The sequence below is a fragment of the Xenopus laevis genome, chromosome 7L (genome assembly GCF_017654675.1).
Source record: "Xenopus laevis strain J_2021 chromosome 7L, Xenopus_laevis_v10.1, whole genome shotgun sequence".
Taxonomy (NCBI): Eukaryota; Metazoa; Chordata; class Amphibia; order Anura; family Pipidae; genus Xenopus; species Xenopus laevis.
The window spans coordinates 135,093,452-135,120,979 of NC_054383.1; the positions used below are offsets into that span (position 1 = coordinate 135,093,452).

Genomic DNA, 27,528 nt, shown 5'->3' on the forward strand with positions numbered 1-27,528 from the left:
AAGCAGCAGCCACAGGTTTAAAGTGCAGAACAAGAGCATAGTAGTATAATATAATGTGCAGATACGGTCCCGTCATACAGAAGAATATAGGACCAAAAAAAAAATTAACTGTCATTTTACTAGGTACCGTATGTTTATGTATCAAAATTGCTGGGAAATAGACACCAGTAAATTTCTAATAGCATGCTGGGTCCTCTAGTGACCAAACAGAGGTATAGCCTCAAAAATTCTGAAAAAATTCCATACGGTACTAGGTACCATATGTAATGCTATGTTGGTTACTGCAGTCCGATTATAAACTAGAGGTGGTTTGCCTATGACCCTCCAACAGCAGACTTAAGGGATGAAAAGCAGAAGATCCCTGATCCAAGAACCTTGGAGTCTTTGAGAAAGGGTTCAAGGAAAAACTAAAGAGCCAAAGAATAACAACAGTTGACATAGCAACAGCTGAACTGAACCAAAATGCAGAAGAAGAAGAAGGTGGAAGCGAGTGCATGCCAGCAGCAAAGGTACCACGGAGGCCATAATTACACAGTAGGGGAGGGGGGGAAACTGTATTAAGATAAATATATGGTAAAAATGTGCCTTTAGGGGTAAGAGGATCTACAGAGAAGGGGCAATGCATTGTGGTCCTATACTGACCAGGGCACATAAAAGCTGTGTGTAAGGGGCAAGTTAAGCAGGAGGTGCTGGATGTGGGGCTTCATGTCTTTCCTTACCAATAGAAGTAAAGGTGTCACTGAAGAGGGTCTCCACGTGGCACAGCAGAAACTCCACCAGCACTGACTGCACACGGACCTCGCGAAATGCGTCTGCACCTGGCAGCCCCACTGACTCCATATCCCGTGACCTGAATAGTTCCAAATAATTAGGATCTTTCTGAACCCGTCTTTTTATCGCACACATTGTTTATTGGCACACAAAGACAAAGAATCCCAAATGAGAAGAATCTCTCCACCATCCCCAGAGTCTTTCTCCAGAATCCATGCTCTCTCCACCTCTTTGCCTCGCCTTCCCCATCTACCTCATACCTGTTCCTTTCCCCATCTCTGTGTTCTCTCTACCTCATTACTTCCTCATCTCTGTGGCCTCTACACCTTTCCCTGATCTCCATGTCCTTTGTGGTTCTGCTGCTTTTCCCATCTCTGTGCCCTCTAGTCTTCCTCTCCATTCCTTCTTCATATCCTCTCTGCTTTGTCTCTTCCTCTTTCCCCTTCTCCATGCCCTCTTCAACTCCTCCTCACTCCTTCCCTAATCTTTCTGTTTAGCTTATTTCTTCTTCATCTCCCTCATTCCTTCCTCATCTCCCTAGTTCCTTTCTCATAACCTTAGTTCCTTCCTTCCTCACCTCCAACCTTTCTTCCTCATCTCCCTCATTTCCATCATTATTTCCTCAACTCACTCATTCCTTCCTCATCTCCCTCGTATCTGCCTCATCTCCCCCGTTCCTTCCTCGTCTCCCCCGTTCCTTCGTCACCCCCGTTCCTTCCTCATCTCCCCCGTTCCTTCCTCATCTCTGAGTCCTCTCCACTTCATTACTTGATCTCAATGTTCTCTCTGGCCTTTCCTGCTCCATCTCCCATCTCTGTGCCTTCTAGACCTTTGGAACAAAACCTACTATAACTCTGTCCCAAAGCTTTTCCCTACCACTGAATCTGGTGCCTACTGCTAGAAAATTTCAACAGGGTTTTCACTACACATTTGAACAAATATGCTTCATATTATTTGATTTTAGGGGCTGCTAAAAGTTGTAATTCTGTGCTACATTTTACTCACCGCAGCAGGTTAGGAGCCCAAATGATGGCCAGATTGCGAGCATGCATCCCTGTACGGTCACTGTGGGAGCTTAATTGGGACAGATGTTTCATCAAGTACTCGAGTGTCCTGTAGGGAATGGTAGAAACAAAATACACATAATTTTCTATAAAAGAATCAGTGTTGGATGGATTTTTTTTATAGACCATTGTTCTCAGCATTCCAGATTTATTGTACAATGAATATAGTGACATCAGAACTGGGGGCCATGGGGGAACTAGTAGTGAGTTCTGTGCCCATATAAAGGCACAAGGCTGATTATTACAATCAGTATTAGATTAGTATCACTCATGTATTATAAGGGATAATGTACCCCCTACTGTAAATTATAAGGATATTAGAAGTCACTGAGGGGTTGTTCTGTGACCATATACAGGCACAAGGCTGCAGGCTGAGTTATACAGGGAACTCTGAGTATCACTCATGTATTATAAGGGATAATGTACCCCCTACTGTAAATGATAAGGATATTAGAAGTCACTGAGGGGTTGTTCTGTGACCATATAAAGGCACAAGGCTGCAGGCTGAGTTATACAGGGAACTCTGAGTATCACTCATGTATTATAAGGGATAATGTACCCCCTACTGTAAATGATAAGGATATTAGAAGTCACTGAGGGGTTGTTCTGTGACCATATAAAGGCACAAGGCTGCAGGCTGAGTTATACAGGGAACTCTGAGTATCACTCATGTATTATAAGGGATAATGTGCCCCCCCCTACTGTAAATGATAAGGATATTAGAAGTCACTGAGGGGTTGTTCTGTGACCATATAAAGGCACAAGGCTGCAGGTTAAACAGGGCAAGGAACTCAGAGGTGACCTGTAATATCCTCATATTTAAGAACAGGTGTAACATTATTTTTATAATTCACAAGTTGCAGTGAGTTGTGAAACCAAGTAATATCACTTGGCACTGATAATAAGGATTTATTTAGGATATCATTAATTATATATGAAGCAAGTTAGTTACCGGTAGTGAGGGGGTGGAAGTTGCTGGATAAGGTCATGAACACGGATCAGTTTGTCCTCCTCAGTGACTGCTGACATGGCTTCCTGCAGGTAAGAGAGGACATACATTATAATGGGAATATTGTTGTTATTGCACAAGTGCCAGAGCCAGCGAGTGAAACTCACAGTGAAGGGCTGGTACAGACGGTAGGTGAGCAGCGGGTTCGGGAGCTCACGGAAGTATAATTTGCACAGAGAGCTGACACAATGCACGTCCTGCAGGAATGTATCCCGAGACAGATCTGGGGTCCTCTCACTATCGAACTCATGCCTGGGACAGAAAGAAAGAGAGGGTCACAACTGCCATATACACGAATAGGAAGGGATGCAACTGCCAACTTGCTGCACTGCTCTGTAATTGCAGAGCAATACAACATGTCGGCAGTTACCATATCCGGCCTCAACATATCTGGTGCCCAGGACCAAACTGACTTCCATTGCGCTTACTACAGCTTGGCCAGGGAACTTGTGATGTAGGTAGTCATGGCCAGCTCCTCATTTATGGACCTGGTAGAGGGAAGGGGTGGCTTTTGGGGAGTAGTTCTTAAAGGATAAGTAAACCTTAAAAAAAAGTGAATGTAAAATTGATGAGGGGGCTATTCTAGGCACTTTTGTAATTTACATTCATTATTTATTTTTAATTCCAAGATATTAAGGGATACATGTACTGTTACTATGAATGAATTGTGTTACAACAGCGCCACCTGCTGGTCATTTTCCCACCAGTCTGACCAGCAAGTAGTCAAGGAAGTTGTCAGGAGAAAGAAAGAGGCTGATGTTCTTCTGCTTAGGAATAAAATAAGAAACCTTTCTCACATCTTTCCTAAGCAGAAGAACATTAGAGCAGCCTCTTTCTCCTGACAACTTCCTTGACTACTTGCTGGTCAGACTGGTGGGAAACTGATCAGCAGGTGGCGCTGTTGTAACTAAATTCATTCATAGTAACAGGACATGTATCCTTTAATATCTTGGAATAAAAATAAATAAATAATGAATGTACATTACAAAAGTGCTTAGAATAGCCCCCTCATCAATTTTACATTCACCTATTTTTAAAGTTTACTTATCCTTTAATGTTTAAGGGGAGTCCGGGAGGAGAGAATTTATGCTACATTGTTTCAAGAGAGAGGCGAGAAAGGGAACAGACAGACTGTTTTCACCCCAAAATCAGTTTTAGTTTTCCCAAAGATTATTTCACTAGAGAGAAAAGGCGGATCAGGAGACTCACCTGAGTTTCTGGATGTTGGAAGAGACGCCAGACAAGCGATAAATCCCATCCACAACCCCGTACTTCTCTATGAACTGGGTACAGCACAGCAGCACCCTGGGAACTGAGAGACCGAGACAGAGGGGTTGGAAATGCTGCAGGGGGTTATGTCATGTCCCAATAACCGTTATTATGTTGTGTTAGGACCATAAAGCTGCTGTATGGGAGGGAGTATACAGCAGTCTTACAGTACTGGTACTGGGGAAACTCTATTGTTCTCACCTTCCTCTCCAGAATTCAGCAGGTGCTCCCCCAGGTCGGTGCCGAACACCCTCTCTCTCAGAATTCCACGTTGCCTTAAGCGCTGCTTGCTGGGCCGAGACGCCATGAAACTGCGCAATAGCCCGGCCAGCTTTCCGTGCCGCCTGCAGACTGCAAAGTGACAGGAGCCAATGAGACGGGGAGAGGGAACATGAGAGACAGAGAGAGAGAGAAAGACAGTGTCGGACTGGCCCACCGGGATACCAGGAAAACTCCCGGTGGGCCAAGGTGTTAGTGGGCCTCTTGCTTCTAAACATTTGGCCTATTTCATGGTCATTTCCTATTTCTTTATGGGAAAAATGCTTAATAATGGGAGAATATTGTAAGTAGATATAAACGACTAGGAGAATAAAGAGGTTGAGTGAGTAGAGGAGGAATAATAGTTTGGAAAGTTCCAAGGTCTAAGGTTTTCTGGTGGGCCCCTGGCACCCCAGTCCGACACTGGAGAGAGAGGTAACAGAGAGCAGGACTAAGAAGCTGGAATGTGGGAGATGGATGGGAAGAGATCTCACCTGGTCTGGGAGAGTTGGAGCCATGGGGTGGTGTGATTGTCAACTTTACATCCCCCTCTGTGAACAGACAGACAGGTAACAAAGGTACAAGACAGTTCAGCAAGCCGTACATAGAGACAACTCAATGAGCCCCTGCAGGAGAGAACTGCTCAGTGATAACCAATGAGAAGCAAGTGTATAACATCACACAGACAGCCAATGCACACGGGCACAGCAGGACGGCCAATGAATGATGAGTACTGGCTGCTACACGCACATACATAGGAGCCCACTGCCTGCCGAGTGTACATAGGAGCCCACTGCCTGCCGAGTGTCAGCTCTGTGGCCAAGCAAAGAAGCAGGCTGGGCTCATGCTCACAGAGAAAGTCTGGCATCACCATTGTACAGTGTAATTGTGGCAGAAAAAGAAATCAGTGATCACGCATTCACAGGGACAGTAACAGGTCAGCCACCCCCCCAGTGAGTCAGGGATCAGCCAGCATCAAGAACTGTAAAGGGTGAGCCCACCTGAAGGGCCAGTATAGAGCCAGATACCCCAGGGGAAAAGTCAGGGATCAGCTATCCCCAAAAGCCAGTAAAGGGTCAGCCCACTCCCGAAGGACAGCAGCGGGTCAGATATCTCAGGGGCACAGTTAAGGGCCAGCCACCTAAGAGGGCCAGGAAATGGCCACCCAACACCAAGGAACAATAAAGGTTTAACCACCCCATAGTGGAATGTAAAGGGTCAGCCACCCAATGGAGAAGGTAAAGGGGTCAGCCACCCAATGGAGACAGTAAAGGATCAGCCACCCCAGGGGGGACAGTAAAGGGTCAGTCAGATGAGCAGCCACTGTTCCCTGCAAATCAACATTTGAGGAAGAACGATCACACAACGGTATCACAGAGAGTTAACTGGAAACCCACCCTGTCAGACCCCAGAACCTTCCAGAGACCCCACCCTGTGCTTACCTCCTGTGGGAGAGGGGCTCTTACTGTCTGTGATCAGCTGCACACACTCGCTGGGAAAGAAACCCACCTGGGGGAAAGCAAAGCAAAAAGACTTATTCCACATAGAAGTATTTATCAGATGTCTCTCAGGTTACACTGAACTCCCTGCCCTAGTGGGTTAATCCATGAACCGGACAAACAGCAGATGGAGCCCAAGTCCAGAACCACAGACAGAAGTAAAACAACAGAACCAGTCGAGGCCTCACCTGAAAGCTGTGTTTTCCTCTCCACCAGCTGGTGTCCTCCCTGGGGGGCATGTCAATCACCGACACAATATCCCCAACCTGCAGCCAGAGAAACCAGAAACCCAATGAGATCCAGTGACCCGGCACAGAGTAAAAAGAAAGTGCAATTAGAGACTCAGATGCACTGCTTAGGTTACAGCCTCGTGCTTTAATCCCCAGTGCCCTCTACTCATTCCACATGCACTGCTGCCACCTGACTCATGCACCTACATACACCAACGACCTCTACAAAACAGACCCAGCCACAAACAACATATTGGTCTCGTACCTCAAACGACAGCTCGTCGGGGGCCTGGGCCGTGTAGCGCTTGATAACGTGGGCAGCGGCGATGGCAGGGACATTGATAGACGCTTCTTCATTTACCAACAGTCGGTTGCCATGGTTATCAATCTAGGACACAGGAATTAGCAAATTTATGTAGGAACAGTCGGTCTGTCTCGCCAGCCAAGAGACATCGTGGATGAGAAGCAGTCAGGGTTCAGCCCACAAGCAAGGAAGTATTGCATAAGGGAGAGATGTACCAACCAAATGAAATATAAAATAATACATTGTGTTGAATAGAGTCAGTAGGTACACAGGCTGCACATGTATTCAGCTCAGACCCTGGCAACACATTGCCCTTTAATTATTTGCTCTATTCCAAATGGGTGGCCCTTCCCTTACCTCCATCCAGTTCAGTATGGGGCCACAGTTGATGTTACTGTCAACAATTCCAGTGAGGCCTTTCACATAGCGAGAGAGCAGAGGGGCCAGGAGCTGCAACAGAGAGGGGTAACAACTCATCATCATCATTATTATTATTCGTTTATTTTGGTGATAGATTATTATTTTTATTACTCGATTATCAACTCTCACATACTCAAGAATTACATTTTCTTTCATACAGGCAGTCTATAGCTGTAGGGCCCCCATCTGGGACAAGTAGACTCCTACAGCTGCAGGGACCCTCCATATGTCACAGGCAGTCTCTTATAGCTGCAGGGACTCTCTGTATGTCACAGGCAGTCTCTTATAGCTGCAGGGACTCTCTGTATGTCACAGATAGTCTCTTATAGCTGCAGGGATCATCTGTTCTGTTACAGGCAGTCTCTTATAGCTGCAGAGACCCTCTGTATGTCACAGGGAGTCTCTTATATCTGCAGGGACTCTCTGTATGTCACAGGCAGTCTCCTATAGCTGCAGGGACTCTCCATATGTCACAGGCAGTCTCCTATAGCTGCAGGGACTATCCATATGTGCACTCTCTATTATTTGGGGGCATATTCAGATAAGGGGCAGTTTTAGAGTTACCGATTCTCACCTGTCCTTGGGTGGGCAGCTCAGTGCGGGGGGGCAGCTCAAGCAGTTGTGAGAAGCGCCGGTCGAAGATACAACGATGAAGGTTGGAGTCCAACACCCGGAAATCCTCATAACTGCGCAACACGGACCAGGAACGACCCTAAAGGAGACTGAGACAGTCAGGAACAATTGGGGAAACAACGGGTTCTGTACAGGTAAAAATGGAAAAATCCTAATAAATATGGATTCAAATCAAATCAGAGCTGAGCCCCTAAATATCACTGCCCAGTCCCAAATAACTTACTGCAGCACCGGGGCATCTAATTATACCTTCTGCCCCACTTTACATTTAATGAAATATCACAACGGACAGTTCTAATAACATTTCTACCTGCGAATGACACTCACACCAGGGGGAACGTAGGGACAATCTCTGGCTAATTAGTATTTATATGGGTCATGGAACTCTGCCCTGATGGAGGGTTGGGAGGGGGCAGAGGGTTGTCCATTGGCATCACAAATACAATTAGGCCCCTGTGAGCTGCAAGAAGATTATACTGTGTACAGGGAAAACTCTATGGCAGCACTGAAAGGAAACGGTCACATGACCATTCATGCTCTTAATCGAAAGAAAATAGTTTGGTTCCCACTGTGGATAAGTACAGACTGGGCTTATTAACCTCATAATAATCATATCAAGTTTTGGGGGGGGTTACTTTTTAGTTAACACACTTTAACCTCTATATCATTTAAAATCACATACAGTATATATAGGAAGGGAGTGTGACTGTGGGATAGCAGGTATAGTAGGGAGAGATGGTGCCTATAGTAACAGTGGATAATAGTCTCTGGGAAGGGAGTGTGACTGTGGGATAGCAGGTATAGTAGGGAGAGATGGTGTCTATAGTAACAGTGGATAATAGTCTCTGGGAAGGGAGTGTGACTGTGGGATAGCAGGTATAGTAGGGAGAGATGGTGTCTATAGTAACAGTGGGATAATAGTCTCTGGGAAGGGAGTGTGACTGTGGGATGGCAGGTATAGTAGGGAGAGATGGTGCCTATAGTAACAGTGGGATAATAGTCTCTGGGAAGGGAGTGTGACTGTGGGATAGCAGGTATAGTAGGGAGAGATGGTGCCTATAGTAACAGTGGGATAATAGTCTCTGGGAAGGGAGTGTGACTGTGGGATAGCAGGTATAGTAGGGAGAGATGGTGCCTATAGTAACAGTAGATAATAGTCTCTGGGAAGTGAGTGTGACTGTGGGATAGCAGGTATAGTAGGGAGAGATGGTGCCTATAGTAACAGTGGATAATAGTCTTTGGGAAGGGAGTGTGACTGTGGGATAGCAGGTATAGTAGGGAGAGATGGTGCCTATAGTAGCAGTGGATAATAGTCTCTGGGAAGGGAGTGTGACTGTGGGATAGCAGGTATAGTAGGGAGAGATGGTGCCTATAGTAACAGTGGATAATAGTCTCTGGGAAGGGAGTGTGACTGTGGGATAGCAGATATAGTAGGGAGAGATGGTGTCTATAGTAACAGTGGATAATAGTCTCTGGGAAGGGAGTGTGACTGTGGGATAGCAGATATAGTAGGGAGAGATGGTGTCTATAGTAACAGTGGATAATAGTCTCTGGGAAGGGAGTGTGACTGTGGGATAGCAGGTATAGTAGGGAGAGATGGTGTCTATAGTAACAGTGGATAATAGTCTCTGGGAAGGGAGTGTGACTGTGGGATAGCAGGTATAGTAGGGAGAGATGGTGCCTATAGTAACAGTGGATAATAGTCTCTGGGAAGGGAGTGTGACTGTGGGATAGCAGGTATAGTAGGGAGAGATGGTGCCTATAGTAACAGTGGATAATAGTCTCTGGGAAGGGAGTGTGACTGTGGGATAGCAGGTATAGTAGGGAGAGATGGTGCCTATAGTAACAGTGGGATAATAGTCTCTGGGAAGGGAGTGTGACTGTGGGATAGCAGGTATAGTAGGGAGAGATGGTGTCTATAGTAACAGTGGGATAATAGTCTCTGAGAAGGGAGTGTGACTGTGGGATAGCAGGTATAGTAGGGAGAGATGGTGTCTATAGTAACAGTGGATAATAGTCTCTGGGAAGGGAGTGTGACTGTGGGATAGCAGGTATAGTAGGGAGAGATGGTGTCTATAGTAACAGTGGATAATAGTCTCTGGGAAGGGAGTGTGACTGTGGATAGCAGGTATAGTAGGGAGAGATGGTGTCTATAGTAACAGTGGGATAATAGTCTCTGGGAAGGGAGTGTGACTGTGGGATAGCAGGTATAGTAGGGAGAGATGGTGTCTATAGTAACAGTGGCATAATAGTCTCTGGGAAGGGAGTGTGACTGTGGGATAGCAGGTATAGTAGGGAGAGATGGTGTCTATAGTAACAGTGGATAATAGTCTCTGGGAAGGGAGTGTGACTGTGGGATAGCAGGTATAGTAGGGAGAGATGGTGTCTATAGTAACAGTGGATAATAGTCTCTGGGAAGGGAGTGTGACTGTGGGATAGCAGGTATAGTAGGGAGAGATGGTGTCTATAGTAACAGTGGGATAATAGTCTCTGGGAAGGGAGTGTGACTGTGGGATAGCAGGTATAGTAGGGAGAGATGGTGTCTATAGTAACAGTGGATAATAGTCTCTGGGAAGGGAGTGTGACTGTGGGATAGCAGGTATAGTAGGGAGAGATGGTGTCTATAGTAACAGTGGGATAATAGTCTCTGGGAAGGGAGTGTGACTGTGGGATAGCAGGTATAGTAGGGAGAGATGGTGTCTATAGTAACAGTGGATAATAGTCTCTGGGAAGGGAGTGTGACTGTGGGATAGCAGGTATAGTAGGGAGAGATGGTGTCTATAGTAACAGTGGATAATAGTCTCTGGGAAGGGAGTGTGACTGTGGGATAGCAGGTATAGTAGGGAGAGATGGTGCCTATAGTAACAGTGGATAATAGTCTCTGGGAAGGGAGTGTGACTGTGGGATAGCAGGTATAGCAGGGAGAGATGTGTCTATAGTAACAGTGGATAATAGTCTCTGGGAAGGGAGTGTGACTGCGGGATAGCAGGTATAGTAGGGAGAGATGGTGCCTATAGTAACAGTGGATAATAGTCTCTGGGAAGTGAGTGTGACTGAGGGATAGCAGGTATAGTAGGGAGAGATGGTGCCTATAGTAACAGTGGGATAATAGTCTCTGGGAAGGGAGTGTGACTGTGGGATAGCAGGTATAGTAGGGAGAGATGGTGTCTATAGTAACAGTGGATAATAGTCTCTGGGAAGGGAGTGTGACTGTGGGATAGCAGGTATAGTAGGGAGAGATGGTGCCTATAGTAGGCTGACACTGCACTGACCTGGCATGTGACCTGTACAATGTAGAGAACATCCCCTTCTGTACAACCGGCTTCCTCAGTGCGTGAATCTGACAAGGTGAGCTGGAAATATAAAAGAAACATTAGGTGTCGGAGGATACAGAGTTGCACCCACTCAGCAATGAGTCACCAGGGGAGACAAGAGATAATACACAGATAATATACATTCCCTATAAAAGGAAAGTGGCAGATTTAGATCCAGGGGATTTTTAACAGACCAGAATTGAAAGTTGCCTTCCTTTGGGGGCACTGGTGCTTGTACTGGTTACACTGCAGAGACTAATGGCTCCATAGAGACACACAGAGCAGCGTCACCCTTAATGGAATGAGCTTGGATAAGTAATTATCATTAGAGCTAACTTGTAAATCACACAACCATCAGAGCATAATGACTATAAATAACAGATAGTCTGATGAGCACAGACATTCTAGGTCTATTCATATTCTATGAATAAAACGCAATTCGTCAGGAACAGTCCCTTAAGTTTGCTCATAGTCTGTACAGAGAGATCCCATTCAACTATGGCAGCATAGGTATTCCCTGTACTAAGCACAATTCAGCAGGAACAGTCCCTAAGTTTGCTCATAGTCTGTACAGAGAGATCCCATAAAACTATGGCAGCATAGGTATTCCCTAAGCACAATTCTGCAGGAACAGTCCCCTAAAGGTGGCCATACATGGAGAGATCTGCTCGTTTGGCGATGTCGCCAAACGAGCGGATCTCCCTCCGATATGCCCACCTTGAGGTGGGCAATATCGGGCTGATCCGATCGTGGGCCCTAGGGCCCAACGATCGGATCCTAACGATGCCGAACAGGCGGTCGGATCGCGGGACCGCATCAACGAATAGATGCGGCCGCGATCCGACGGGATTTTCTGTCCCATCCGATCGAGATCTGGCCGACTTTCGGCCAGATCTCGATCGGTGAAGCCCGTCGGGGCCCATACACGGGCCAATAAGCTGCCGACACGGTCTGTCGGCAGCTTTTATCGGCCCGTGTATGGCCACCTTTAGTTTGCTCATAGTCTGTACAGAGAGATCCCATAAAACTATGGCAGCATAGGTATTCCCTGTACTAAGCACAATTCAGCAGGAACAGTCCCTAAATTTGCTCAGTCTGTACAGAGAGATCCCATAAAACTATGGCAGCATAGGTATTCCCTGTACTAAGCACAATTCAGCAGGAACTGTCCCTTACGTTCGCTCATAGTCTGTACAGAGAGATCCCATAAAACTATGGCAGCATAGGTATTCCCTGTACTAAGCACAATTCAGCAGGAACAGTTAGGGATGTAGCGAACGTCGGAAAAAAAGTTCGCGAACATATTCGCGAACTTGCGCAAAAACGCGAGCGGTTCGCGAACGGTTCGCGAACCCCATAGACTTCAATGGGAAGGCGAACTTTAACATCTAGAAAAGACATTTCTGGCCAGAAAAATTATTTTAAAGTTGTTTAAAGGGTGCAACGACCTGGACAGTGGCATGCCAGAGGGGGATCAAGGGCAAAAATGTATCTGAAAAATCTGCCTGTGTGTGCTTGGAAGAGATAGTGTAGGGGGAGAGCTGTTAGTGATTTCAGGGACAGATGATAGTAAGTTTGCTGGCTAGTAATCTGCTTGATACTGCTCTGTATTGGAGGGACAGAAGTCTGCAGGGATTTGAGGGACATTTTAGCTTAGGTAGCTTTGCTGGCTAGTAATCTACTGTTCTCTTTAAACAACTGCCATACGTTGACCTTGTAGGCATTGTTTGCCCAGTTTTTTTGGACGCAGCCACTGAAACACAGTTGCCATAAAAAATATGCCATATAAATGCTGAAAATAGTCATTTTTCGCCATACGTTGACCTTGTAGACATTGTTTGCCCAGTTTTTTTGGTTGCAGCCACTGAAGCACAGTTGCCAGAAAAAATATGCCATATAAATGCTGAAAATAGTCATTTTTTGCCATACGTTGACCTTGTAGGCATTGTTTGCCCAGTTTTTTTGGTCGCAGCCACTGAAGCACAGTTGCCAGAAAAAATATGCCATATAAATGCTGAAAATAGTCATTTTTTGCCATATACGTTGAGTCAACGTAGGGCAAAAAATGACTATTTTCAGCATTTATGTGGCATATTTTTTCTGGCCTCTGTGCTTCAGTGGCTGCGGCCAAAAAAACTGGGCAAATAATGCCTACAAGGTCAACGTATACACTACTACAGCGGTGGATACGGATTACGTAAAATATATGAATGCTGCTTGAAAAAAAGTAACTCAAGTGGTTTTTCTAGAGACGATAATATTATCAATATTTAGACAAAATGTGAACAAGCTCACACAGCTAGATGGCGGGTTGAAGAAAACACTGTGCAAATAATGCCTACAAGGTCAACGTATACACTACTACAGCGGTGGATACGGATTACGTAAAATATATTATGGCTGCTTGAAAAAAGTCACTCCGGTGTTTTTTCTGGAGACGGTAATATTATGGATATTTAGACAGAATGTGAACAAGGTCACACAGCTAGATGGCGGGTTGAAGAAAACAGTGTGCAAATAATGCCTACAGGGCAAATAATGCCTAAAAGGTCAACTTATACACTACTACAGCGGTAGTAAAATAAAAAAAAGTAAAATAAAAAAAAAATGAATATTAAAAAAAAAAAATTAAAGTTGGTGCTGCTGAACTACTAGGAGCAGCAGATTAGCACACCAGTCCCACTCCCCAACACTGCTAGACTAATAGCACTGGGCTCTTATAGTAGTAGTAGTAGTAGTAGTAAAACAACAAAAAAATAAATAAAAGCAGTCCTTACAAGGACTACTGTTATTGCAGCAGTCAGCAGATGAGATCAGAAGCAGGACAGCTGCCCACTGCAGCTACATACAGAGCACTGCAGTAGAAGGTAGATTACTAGCCAGCAAAGCTACCTAAGCTTAAATGTCCCTCAAACCCCTGCAGACTTCTGTCCCTCCAATAACAGAGCAGTATCAAAACGATTACTAGCCAGCAAACTTTCAACTGTCCCTGAAATCACTAACAGGCAGCAGCTCTCTCCCTACACTATCTCTTCAGCACACACAGGCAGAGTGAAAAAACGCTGCAGGGCTTCGGTTTTTATAGGGAAGGGGAGTGGTCCAGGGGAGAGCTTCCTGATTGGCTGCCATGTACCTGCTGGTCTGGGGTAAGAGGGCAAAAAAAAGCGCCAACAATGGCGAACCCAAAATGGCGAACGTCGCGCGACGTTCACGAACTTCCGGCGAGCGCGAACACCCGATGTTCGCGCGAACAAGTTCGCCGGCGAACAGTTCGCGACATCTCTAGGAACAGTCCCCTAAATTTGCTCATAATCTGTACAGAGAGATCCCATAAAACTATGGCAGCATAGGTATTCCCTGTACTAAGCACAATTCAGCAGGAACAGTCCCCTAAATTTGCTCATAGTCTGTACAGAGAGATCCCATAAAACTATGGCAGCATAGGTATTCCCTGTACTAAGCACAATTCAGCAGGAACAGTCCCCTAAGTTTGCTCATAGTCTGTACAGAGAGATCCCATAAAACAATGGCAGCATAGGTATTCCTCTGTACTAAGCACAATTCAGCAGGAACAGTCCCTAAGTTTGCTCATAGTTTGTACAACGAAATCCCATAAAACTATGATAGCATAGGTATTCCCCTCTACTAAGCACAATTCAGCAGGAACAACCCAGGAACAGTAGCCTCAATATATTCTCAAGGTAACTCACCTGAATTGGTCCATAGTTGACATTCTCATAGTGATAATGAGCACAATCCGCCAGTTTTACGAAGGGACCTCGGGTGATCCTGGAATTGTGGCAAGAAAAGGGAGGAGTTAATAGAAGCACAGAGTCAATATGGCTGAAAAACTAAGTGGTAGGTCTAGTCGAATATTAATTAAGGATTTTGCCCCCTCCTTATTCCAAATGCACAACTGTACTAAAGGAAAGTGTGAATGATTATATATATATATATATATATATATATATATATATATATATATATATATATATATATATATATATATATATATATATATATATATAGCAATCCTAGTCAGGTGCACTCTTTTCCAAAAAACATCCGCCTGGGTGCTGGTAAAATAATTCTATCAAACCCTCTCACTTTCCTGAAGACGGCTCACGAGTGAGAGCCGAAACGTTGAAATAAAGGCATTTTGATTTTTGACACCTTACAAGTTCTTGGAGTGCGGTTTGTGAGAGGGTTTTATATATATATATATATATATACACACACACACACACACACACACACACACATATATATATATATATATATATATATATATATATATATACACACACACACACACATATGCAGTCCTGGTACATAGGAAACTGTAGTGGCTTCTGCTGCATTGTTTCAGTAGTAAGAACCAGCAGCTCAGGCAAACACTATGATCTCTGCTGTAACCCTCTGTTTTGCCCTAAATCACACGTACCTTTTGCTTGGTCTTCCTTTAACACTGGGGTTGGCTGCGGAGGAAAGGAGGTGACTTTCATTGGCTGAATCCAGAGTGTCAGTTCCACGTGCCTGCGAGTAACAAAAACGTATCAACGCGAGGCACAAAATCTGTCACTAGAATTCACCTGTGGATCTCATGGAATTCTGGGAGCTGTAGTTTAGAGACAGCTGCAATTCTGCAGTAAACGATGGGTGTTATTTACATGGTATTTACACTAATCTGCTAATCCCTAATCCTTTGCCTGTTCAGAACAATCTGAGCTGTAGGTGCTGGGAAGGTTCCCTTTGCCCCACGTCACTTGGAAGGTAAATCAGTTGATAAGAGTCTGCCAACAGCAATGAGACCAGGACATTGTATGAGGAGAAATGTCATCTGTGCTGATTAAAGAACAAAGCCTTTCTGGAAATGTTACTTGCAAATAAAAGTGCCTTTAATTTCATTAGCACACTCCCTTCCCAGAGACTATTATCCCTAATATTACTATAGACACCATCTCTCCCTACTATACCTGCTATCCCACAGTCACACTCTCTTCCCAGAGACTATTATCCACTGTTACTATAGACACCATCTCTCCCTACTATACCTGCTATCCCACAGTCACACTCCCTTCCCAGAGACTATTATCCACTGTTACTATAGGCACCATCTCTCCTTACTATACCTGCTATCCCACAGTCACACTCCCTTCCCAGAGACTATTATCCACTGTTACTATAGACAACATCTCTCCCTACTATACCTGCTATCCCACAGTCATACTCCCTTCCCAGAGACTATTATCCACTGTTACTATAGGCACCATCTCTCCCTACTATACCTGCTATCCCACAGTCACACTCCCTTCCCAGAGACTATTATCCACTGTTACTATAGGCACCATCTCTCCCTACTATACCTGCTATCCCACAGTCACACTCCCTTCCCAGAGACTATTATCCACTGTTACTATAGACAACATCTCTCCCTACTATACCTGCTATCCCACAGTCACACTCCCTTCCCAGAGACTATTATCCCACTGTTACTATAGGCACATCTCTCCCTACTATACCTGCTATCCCACAGTCACACTCCCTTCCCAGAGACTATTATCCACTGTTACTATAGGCACCATCTCTCCCTACTATACCTGCTATCCCACAGTCACACTCCCTTCCCAGAGACTATTATCCCTAATATTACTATAGGCACCATCTCTCCCTACTATACCTGCTATCCCACAGTCACACTCCCTTCCCAGAGACTATTATCCCTAATATTACTATAGGCACCATCTCTCCCTACTATACCTGCTATCCCACAGTCACACTCCGTTCCCAGAGACTATTATCCCACTGTTACTATAGGCACCATCTCTTCCTACTATACCTGCTATCCCACAGTCACACTCCCTTCCCAGAGACTATTATCCGCTTTTACTATAGGCACCTACTCTCTCCCTACTATACCTGCTATCCCACAGTCACACTCCCTTCCCAGAGACTATTGTCCACTGTTACTATAGACACATCTCTCCCTACTATACCCGCTATCCCACAGTCACACTCCCTTCCTAGAGACTATTATCCACTGTTACTATAGGCACCATCTCTCCCTACTATACCTGCTATCCCACAGTCACACTCCGTTCCCAGAGACTATTATCCCACTGTTACTATAGGCACCATCTCTCCCTACTATACCTGCTATCCCACAGTCACACTCCCTTCCCAGAGACTATTATCCCTAATATTACTATAGGCACCATCTCTCCCTACTATACCTGCTATCCCACAGTCACACTCCGTTCCCAGAGACTATTATCCCACTGTTACTATAGGCACCATCTCTCCCTACTATACCTGCTATCCCACAGTCACACTCCCTTCCCAGAGACTATTATCCACTGTTACTATAGGCACCTACTCTCTCCCTACTATACCTACTATCCCACAGTCACAGTTCCAGTCTGTTAAAGTGAACCTTTAGTCTTGTCTTTTCCATGCTGAGGGCATTGTTTTCCCCTTCTTTGAGAGGTTGGTCTGAAACATGTTTTCCTACTTATGTTACTATGTTGATATGTGCTAAATAAATGAGTGTTGCTATGAACGTTGCATTGTTACAGTGTATGTATTTACTAATGCTTCAATGCATGACACGTGTGCAAGAGATCGTGGCAGCTCCAAACTGATCACTATTCATACCTCGCCCACTCACTAATCTGTTTATCACTCGCTCACAATGATCCAATGATGTAACGTTGTCATTGTTATTAAGAAAAACAAATTGATTTTATACATGAGGCAGGTTTCTAACTAATTCCCTTCTGGTCTGAGTACCCGAAACTTGGGGAATGGAACCCAGAGCCATAAGCAATGGAGCCAAGAATCCAAAGGGGAAGCCCCCATATTCTCTACATAAATACAAGCATTATATTATGCTTCAGACAGTGCTGACATAACACATACACAGTATAGCAGATATTTATTCATCAGACTGTAAGCTCTAGGGGACAGGGACCTCCTTCCTACTGTGTCTCTTACCACATTTAAGCTCCATGTCCTTATATAAGCTCTGTGTATTGTATTTTATTTATTGTGTGACTTGTCCTCCCCGTGAGTTGTGCTGCAGCGGGTCGGGTACCCGCGGGATACCCGCAAAAACCTGCGGGTTGTGGGTAAAAGTTCTGGGTGCAGGTATAGACGTGGGTTGGCAGTTCTGCGAGTTTGCGGGTCGGGCCGCGGGTCTTCTCAATAGCGATTTTTACTACTTTTTTCTGATCACGCCTACTTCCAATGATGTCACTTCCGGTTTACAATGACAGCACTTCCTGATTCTTGATGGTCAGCGGGTCACGGGGCCGGGTTGCTGATAAAGTACTTGCGGGTCGGGTTGCGGGTCCAAGTTGCAGATTGCAGGTACGGGTTCCAAAAAATGGACCCGTGCAGGACTCTGATGTGTGTACTTTTTGTATATTGCAGTTTTATATATTGTACTTTTATTTATATTGCACTTGTATCCATTGTACAGCTCCTTAACAGCACTATACAAATAAAGTTATACGTACATACATACATACATACATCAGTCCCTGAAGCAGTGAAGCTTACAATCTAATTTCCCCAGCTCACACCACACTAGGGTTATCTTTACAAGGAGCCAAATAACCCGCACATACATACAGTACATACACACACACACACGCATACACTTGTATACACACACACACATACACATACATACGCATACTGTACATACACACACATACATATACACACATACATACTGTACATACACACACATAAGCATACTGTACATACATACATATACATACATACATACACACACACACACACATACATACATATACATACATACACACTGTACATACACACACATACTGTACACACATACATACACACATACATACACACATACATGCATACACACATACATATACATACAAAAGCCTGAGGCTCCAGGGGAAGTATCAGGCTCATATGTGCCACACAAAAAAGTCACAAATTCATGAATTAACTGAATTAAATCCAATGTATGAAAGAAGTCATGGTGAGCGGTGTCCCAGGCAAGACTTCAGTTTGGGGGTGAAATAAAGCAGCGAGAGGGAAGTGTCAGCCTGTGGGGTTTCACCATACCTCCCAACATTTTGGAAGTAAAAAGAGGGACAAAATTTGTTTTCCCGCACGTAGCGCAGCAATTTTGACCACGCCCCTTTCTGTGGCCACACTCCCTAATTACCATGTTTGTTTTACAAAATTTGGCAGGTTATGAAAGTTTGAAAATATTTCTCCTTATCTAAACTGTGTTTTTGTGTCTCAAAATTGTTACAAAGTATCTTATTTGCACCTGTTAGCTGTTCTGGGCTCTCTGCTAAAAGCCAATTAAGTGAGAAACTTTGTTTCTTTTTCTGGCTATTCAGTGCAGAGAAAAGAGGGACTTTCCAGTACAAATGAGGGACTGCGGGTTGAGCTGTCAAAAAAGGGACTGTCGCTACGAAAAAGGGACAGTTGGGAGGTATGGTTTCACATCTGAGAGGAAATGAAGTCGGGGCAAGATCTTATTATAGAGAAAAGAAATGTAAAAAGGTGCGAGTGTTGTGGGACATGAAATGCTTAAAAAGCGCAGCATTCTATAGTCACATGTCTTGGAACAGATACAGTGATGACCAATTAGATGCTGGATAAGAGCCACTAACCCTTACCCCCCCCCAGCTCCCTCAGTCCTATAATTATCCGTTATATAGTCCTGCCCCAGTGGCGCCTACGGTCTCGGCTCCCCATTACATTCACACACACAACAGGGTAAATAAACACATGTAGAACATCCATGAACATTAGTCACACACGTATGAGAAGCTGTAACAGCCACGCCAGCACCAGTAGGACAGACAATGCTCCAGTCCAATGGCACATTCAGTGGTTGCCCCCCCCAGAGAAATGCCCAGCACCACTTGCCCCTCCTGACTGGTCCAACCTTATTAATGGCAGGAGTTTTACCCCCAGTGGAGCAAATACTATGGGGCACATTCACTAAGCTCGGGTGAATGAATAGAGGAAAAAAAGAGTTTTTTGTGCTCCTCGACTATCGAATTGGCGTAAATTCACCTGAGTAGAATGATTCGAATAGATCGAGCAAAAAAACGCTGCGACTATTCGGCCATTCGATAGTCAAAGTACTGTCTCTTTTAAAAATCATTCGACTGCCTTCTTCGCCAGATTAAACCTACCAAATTCCTTTAAAAGCCTATGGGAATGTCCCATAGGCTTTTTTTCTACGTTTTTGATCGAATAAAAAGGCATTCGATCAATCATTCGATTGAACTAAAATCCTGCGATCAAATATTCGATCGGGCGACTATTCGCCGGGTGAATATTCGCCTATTCGCCAGCCCGTAAATTCGCCCAAATTCCCTATTCGATTCTATTCCCCAGTCGAATTTTGAGGGATTTAACCCCTCGAAATTCGACCCTTGATATCTGCCCCTTTGTGTTTTATAGACTTTGGCTATTTACTCATCTCCTCCAGCCACAATACAGTACATAGAATCTCACTATAAGTATTATCTATATAGTTTACAACAGCTTATCCCCAGCCAACATCCATTACAGTATCAGCCTACCCCCAGCCAACCATACAATCAATGACCCTCCAGGGATGATCTATAAACAGCCCAACCAGTATAAATCATTGATGATAGTGGAACTGGGAGCATTAACCCACTCCCTGGCAGGATACAGAATAAACCTCGTGTGTAAAAGCTGACAGTCGGCATACAATACAATACAGGAGCTGGCAGTGGGATATCACTATTACAGTGACCTACAATGGGCTTTTGCACAGCAGCTTTATGTCCATCAGAACAGGTGACTGGCAGAACCCAGACAAAAGCCAATTGCCTTTATTAAAATAATAATAAAATGCTCGTGACATGGTGAGAACCAAGACAAGGTCCAGTGGGCCACTGAGGCTTCAGACAAGTGGCCACTTGGAATGACAGGGGGGCAATACAGGGGAGGGAAGATAAAGATTTTTTTGCAGCCTTTAATTCCCTTTTGACACAGTAATTCCTAAACCGAAACCTGGGAAACGTGAAGTTGTCGGCACACTGTTCTCTAACACGTATATATTAACATAGTGGTGGGTTTCAATTTCCTTACAAGGGGAAGTGCAACTAAATAACTAAATAACCCTTCTACTCTGAAGCCACTCAAACAACTGGACAATTGGTCTTTTTATGGTACGTGGAACAGTTTGAAAATTAACATTATTCTCAGTTGTTAGGGACAGAAACCCGGCAAACAAAATAGATGAACTATAGGGTTAAATGTTACATTCCTTATTCTTCTATTCAGCCTCCCCTATTCATTGTCCATGCTACCATTCAAACCACTATATATTTATATATATATATATATATATATATATATATATATATATATATATATATATTTATATATATATATATATATATATATATATATATATATATATACATACACACACACACAGTCGTGTGAAAAATTTGGGAACCCCTCTTAATTCTTTGGTGTTTTGTTTATCATTGGCTGAGCTTTCAAAGTAGCAACTTCCTTTTAATATATAACTTGCCTTATGGAAATTAGACAGGTGCATACATTTGGGCACCCCAACAGAGATATTACATCAATACTTAGTTACAAATGTAACAGCCTCTAGACGCCTCCTATAGACTTTGATGAGTGTCTGGATTCTGGATGTGGCTATTTGTGACCATTGGTCCATACAAAATCTCTCCAGTTCAATTAAATTTGATGGCTGCCGAGCATGGACAGTCTGCTTCAAATCATCCCATAGATTTTCCATGATATTCAAGTCGGGGGACTCCAGAATATTGTACTTGTCCCTCTGCATAAATGTCTTTGTAGATTTCCAAGTGTGTTTAGGGTCATTGTCTTGTTGGAATGTCCAACCCCTGCAGGGTAACTTCAACTTTGTGACTGATGCTTGAACATTATCCTGAAGAATTTGTTGATATTGGGTTGAATTCATCTAACCCTGGACTTTAACAAGGGCCCCAGTAGTCCCTGAACTAGCCACACAGCCCCTGAACTAGCCACACAGCCCCACAGCATGATGGGACCTCCACCAAATGTGACAGTCGGTAGCAGGTGTTTTTCTTGGAATGTGATGTTCTTCTTCCGCCATGCAAAGTGCTTTTTGTTATGAGCAAATAACTCAATTTTTTTTCTCATCAGACCAAAGCACTTTGTTCCAAAATGACTGTGGCTTGTCTAAACAGTGTCGGACTGGGCCGGCAGGAAACCGGGAAAATACGCGGTGGGCCCCGACCTTCATGGACTCTGCCGGCCCAGACCTGCTACCCCTGCACCGGATGTGCCATTAAGAAATGAGCATATGCGCCATTTTTACACATGCGCGAGCTGTGCATTCAGGAGCAGTGTGACGCGTCCGTGCGTGTGCGAACAGTGCGCAAACAGTATGCGGCAGGCCAGGGAGTTGGAGCTCAGGAGGGGGCCCCCGGGGACTGCCAGGAGGGCCTTTCATTTGCAGCCCCAGTGGGCCCCCAAGGCTCCGACCCTGTGTCTAAATGAGCTTTTCCATACAACAAGCGAGTGTGTTTGTGTGAGTGCAGAAAGGGCTTCTCATCCCCCTGCCATACACATGTTCTTTGTGCAAATTGTGTTGAATTGTAGAACGATGTACAGATACACCTGCATCTGCAGCAAGATGTTCTTGCAGGTCTTTGGAGATGATCTTTGGGTTGTCTGTAACATTCTCACAATCCCCTGCATTTGCCCCTCCTGTATTTTTCTTGGCCTGTCAGACCTGAGTTTTACAGCAACTGTGCCTGTGGCCTTCCATTTCCTCATTACATTCCTTACAGCTGAAACTGACAGTTTAAACTTCTGAGATAACTTTTAGTAGCCTTTCCCTAAACCATGATACTGAACAATCTTTGTTTTCAGATCTTTTGAGATTTGCTTTGAGGATCCCATGCTGTCACTCTTCAGAGGAGAGTCAAACAGAAGCACAACTTGCAATTGGTCACCTTAAATACCTTTTCTCATGATTGGACACACCTGCCTATGAAGTTCAAGGCTTAACGAGCTGATCCAACCAATTTGGTATTGAGCAGTAACATGCATTCAAATTAGCAAAACTACAAGGGTACCCACATTTTTGCACAGCCAGTTTTTCACATTTGATTTAATTCCATACAACTTAATACTGCTTCACTAAAAAAAAATCTTTGTTCAGAAAACACCCCAGTACTCCGATGTTCCTGGGAAATGAAAGACTTACCACTGTTATCTTTTTTGTTCAAAGTGGAGTAAATCTTTAATGCAGGCTGAGAGGGGATACCAAACCTTTTCAATATAAGGATATAAGTCACAAAGTAGTTCCATGACCATATAAAAACACAACGCATTGTGTTTTTATACAGGTCATGGAACTCTGAGGTGACATATCTTCTATTCTATTACCGTGTATACTCGAGTATAAGCCGTCCCGAGTATAAGCCGAGGTACCTAATTTTACCTCCAAAAGCTGGGAAAGTTTATTGACTCGAGTATAAGCCCAGTATAAGCCGAGGGTGAGAAATGCAGCAGCTTCTGGTAAGTTTCAATCAAAAAATTGACGGTTTCTGCTCCCATTGGAGGTGCCGGCGTCTCGTTTTTGGACGCCGACAACCATTCTTGGATGTCTGCGACTATTCTTGGAGACTATTCTTGGACGCCGGCAATTATTCTTGGACGCCATCAACTATTCTTGGACGCCGGCGACTATTGTTGGACGCCATCAACTATTCTTGGACGCCAGCGACTATTCTTAGATGCCGGCGACCGTTTTTGCGCTTGACCCGAGTATAAGCCGAGGTAGAGTTTTTCAGCATATTTTGGGGGCTGAAAAACTCGGCTTATACTCGAGTATATACGGTATATCCAGATCTAGACCTGCAAATTGAATCTTCATGGCCAGTGCATCCTTGCTCTGTGTTCCCATTCCCTAGATCAGTGATCCCCAACCAGTAGTTCGTGAGTAACATGTTGCTCTCCAACCCCTTGTATGTTGCTCCCACTGGCCTCAAAGCATGAGCTTATTTTTGAATTCCAGGCTTGGAGACAAGTTTTGGTTACATAAAAACCAGATGTACTGCCAAACAGAGCCTCAAAGTACTGTAGGTTGACAATCCACATAGGGGCTACTAAATGGCCAATTACAGCCCTTATTTGGCACCCCGATAACATTTTTCATGCTTGTGTTGCTCTCCAACTCCTTTTTCTTCTGAATGTTGCTCACGGGTTTAAAAGGTTGGGGATCCCTGCCCTAGATGATATGACTAATAGCATTTTACTAAACATTATATTATGATCCCCTTGTAAAGCTAAGGTCGGTGACCCTGGCAACCAGAGTGTTGAACGATTATTTGTGTTTATTGGGGCTTCTCCAATAAGCAGACTATTTAAATTGCAGAGATGAAGAAGAAAATGGCTAAATAATTCCCAAACTATATTAAATAAATAAGTAAAAACCAACTGGGCCAATTATACTAAAAACAAATGGAAATAGTTTCCCTTTAACTGTGTATATCGTCAACCGCTCAAACCTAACTAGAGAAAAGTATTTCCAGATACTGAATCTACAGGAGGCTCCAAATGAGCGACGTTCTGTGTTATTCTTAGATCTGCCTTCTGCTTCCCAACGTTCCTGAGTCAATAATGTTCTGTTTCCCCGGCTTTATTGGCTCTGCCCAGGGACAGATTGGCTCTAGTCAAACAGGCACAACAAAGGCTGGAAACAAGGAGCTCAACACTCCAGTACTAGTGCTTAAAGGGGTGGTTTCCCATGTTATAGAATTGCCAATTCTAAGCAACTTAGAATGGTCTTCATTATTTGTTTTTTAATTATTTGCCTTTTTTCTCTGACTCTCTTGAGCAGGCTGAGCGCGCGCAAGAGTGAGTTGGCGCATGCGCGGCAGTTGGCGCTCTCGCACGCGCGGCAGTTGGCGCTCTCGCACCCTGCTCTTGAACTTTCAAATGTGGGTCACTGACCCCATCTAAAAACAAATGCTCTGTAAGGCTACAAATGTATTGTTATTGCTACTCATATTCCAGTCTCTTATTCAAATCAATGCATGGTTGCTAGGGTAATTTGGACCCTAGCAACCAGAGTGCTGAAACTGCAAACTGGCTAAATAAGTCAAAAACCACAAATAAAAAATTAAAACCAACTGCAAATTGTCTAAGAATATCCCTCTCTACATCATACTAACAGTTAATTTGAAGAGGAAAAACCCCTTTAATAAGCCTGTGGGGCCAGTTAATGGTCAGGCTGGTACCTGGGGAGAGGCTACAGCAGAGTAGAAGTTGCCAGTTATAGTATCATTTGCATTTTAGGCTCCTATTTTTGTATATCTCCAATATCTCAGAGAATCACATGGATATTTTCCATAGAGCATTAATAAAACAGTATCTAGATAAGAGCCCAATCCAACCTGATCTCCGTGTATCCGGACTAATGTGATACTTTGTAACAGAGAAACTCTATTGTTTGGCTGCATTGTCTGTACCCACTCATGTCACAAACACCCACACAGTCTCCTGAATCAGGATTCTCATTACTAACATCTACCTGCACTGTTTAACACTCATATTCATCGGATTAAAGAACAACTCTGTATAAAAACTATTTTGTTTTTTTTGTTTTATAAAAGAAAAATATAATTCCAAGCGACTTCCCAATATACCATCATACCACATCAGTCACTGGTAAATGCAATTGCTATAGTTATGCACTGGCTGGTTACATTCTCTGCATGGCTGGTTCTGACTCCTGAAATAATGTTGCAGACACCAGCTGATTAACAGGGTTCTACTGTAGATAGTCTGCTTTTACTATTTCCATAAGGAAACCCCTCAAGACAAAACAAAAAAAGGAATGAATAGTTGGCCTTAAAGGAAAATTCTACCACCAAAATGAACACTTAAGCAACTTATATCATATTAAGTGGCATATTAAAGAATCTTACCAAACTGGAATATATATATTTAAGTAAATATTGTCCTTTTACATCTCTTGCCTTGAACCACCATTTCGTGATGGTCTGTGTGCTGCCTCAGAGATCACCTGACCAGAAATACTGCAGCTCTAACTGTAACAGTAAGAGATCACCTGACCAGAAATACTGCAGCTCTAACTGTAACAGGAAGAGATCACCTGACCAGAAATACTTCAGCTCTAACTGTAACAGGAAGAGATCACCTGACCAGAAATACTGCAGCTCTAACTGTAACAGGAAGAGATCACCTGACCAGAAATACTGCAGCTCTAGCTGTAACAGGAAGAGATCACCTGACCAGAAATACTGCAGCTCTAACTGTAACAGGAAGAGATCACCTGACCAGAAATACTGCAGCTCTAGCTGTAACAGGAAGAGATCACCTGACCAGAAATACTGCAGCTCTAACAGGAAGAAGTGTTGAAGCAAAAGACAGAACTGTCTGTTAATTTGAAAAAAACAAAGGCCACCACTCAAAATCTCATGCTCCCTTTTAACTGTTCACCCACGAAGGTCTGGGTGCTCTGTCCACAGCGTCCCCACTGTGCATACAATTTCCAAAACCAAGAAAGGACGACACTCCGAAGTAAAGCAGGTTTATTGCAGAATCGCCTTACGCGTTTGGGAACAAATCCCTTAGTCATACAATTGTTGTCCGCAGGATTCTGCAATAAACCTGCTTTACTTCGGAGTGCCGTCCTTTCTTAGTTTTGGAAATTGTCTTGTTAATTGGCTTATGTGACCTAACATGTTTGGTATGTTTGTGTGCACAGTGAATCGTATGATCCCAGGGGGCGGCCCTTATTTTTTAAAATGGCAATTTTCTTTTTATGATTACCCAATGACACATACTACTAGAAAAGTATATTATTATGAAAATGGTTTATTTACATGAAGCAGGATTTTACATATGAGCTGTTTTATGCAGTATCTTTTTATACAGACCTACATTGTTCAGGGGGTATAGTTTTCCTTTAAAATGTGCACTTGCCCTTTATTTTTATTATTGGTCACAAACCCCGCCTCCAGAATGTCTTGTTCCGCTCTCTCTCTCTGTGTGGCCTGAGTCAGAAAGAAACTAAATAGAGATAAGTGCTCTGTGTGCGGATTAATAATTCATATTAACCTGAATAAAACCTCTCTGTGTTCAGAGCAAGACTTTATGTAATTTCTACTGCTATAAAGGCATTTGCAACTCGGTTTTATGCTTAAGTTTTTATAGCTTTCAAAAGGTCAAGCATTTGGTTTAGTGTGGTTGCTAGTGTCCTGAATACCCTAGAAACCAGGGAAGCCAACCAGTTAAAGGGATTCTGTCATGATTTTTAAGATGTAGTTTTTATTTCTATTTTACACTGTTTACACTGCGAATAATTCACTGTACAATATAAAATGTCATTCCTGAACCAGCAAGTGTATTTAGTTGTAATATTGGTGTGTAGGTGCATCTCAGCTCATTTTGCCTGGTCATGTGATTTCAGAAAGAGCCAGCACTTTAGGATGGAACTGCTTTCTGGCAGACTGTTGTTTCTCCTACTCAATGTAACTGAATGTGTCTCAGTGGGACCTGGATTTTACTATTGAGTGCTGTTCTTAGATCTACCAGGCAGCTGTTATCTTGTGTTAGGGAGCTGCTATCTGGTTAACTTCCCATTGTTCTGCTGGGGAAAGGGGATGAGGGAGGGGGGATATCACTCCAACTTGCAGTACAGCAGTAAAGAGTGACTG

At 43.8% G+C, this 27,528-nt stretch overlaps 1 protein-coding gene across 3 annotated transcripts in view; it reads right to left on the reverse strand.

The window, feature by feature from the left end:
• Positions 1-27,528, reverse strand: part of arhgap33.L (Rho GTPase activating protein 33 L homeolog) — a 51,825-nt gene that overhangs the window by 11,988 nt on the left and 12,309 nt on the right. For all 3 annotated transcript variants that reach the window (XM_041569834.1, XM_041569833.1, XM_041569835.1), the window contains 15 exons: positions 15,216-15,307; positions 14,482-14,560; positions 10,730-10,810; positions 7,399-7,536; positions 6,762-6,854; positions 6,366-6,488; positions 6,059-6,136; positions 5,814-5,880; positions 4,866-4,922; positions 4,315-4,464; positions 4,054-4,156; positions 2,952-3,096; positions 2,788-2,870; positions 1,777-1,884; positions 720-850 (listed from right to left, as the gene is read on the reverse strand). In XM_041569834.1, coding sequence (XP_041425768.1) covers positions 720-850; positions 1,777-1,884; positions 2,788-2,870; positions 2,952-3,096; positions 4,054-4,156; positions 4,315-4,464; positions 4,866-4,922; positions 5,814-5,880; positions 6,059-6,136; positions 6,366-6,488; positions 6,762-6,854; positions 7,399-7,536; positions 10,730-10,810; positions 14,482-14,560; positions 15,216-15,307 — 1,528 coding nt within the window. The remainder of the gene's footprint in view (positions 1-719; positions 851-1,776; positions 1,885-2,787; positions 2,871-2,951; positions 3,097-4,053; positions 4,157-4,314; positions 4,465-4,865; positions 4,923-5,813; positions 5,881-6,058; positions 6,137-6,365; positions 6,489-6,761; positions 6,855-7,398; positions 7,537-10,729; positions 10,811-14,481; positions 14,561-15,215; positions 15,308-27,528) is intronic.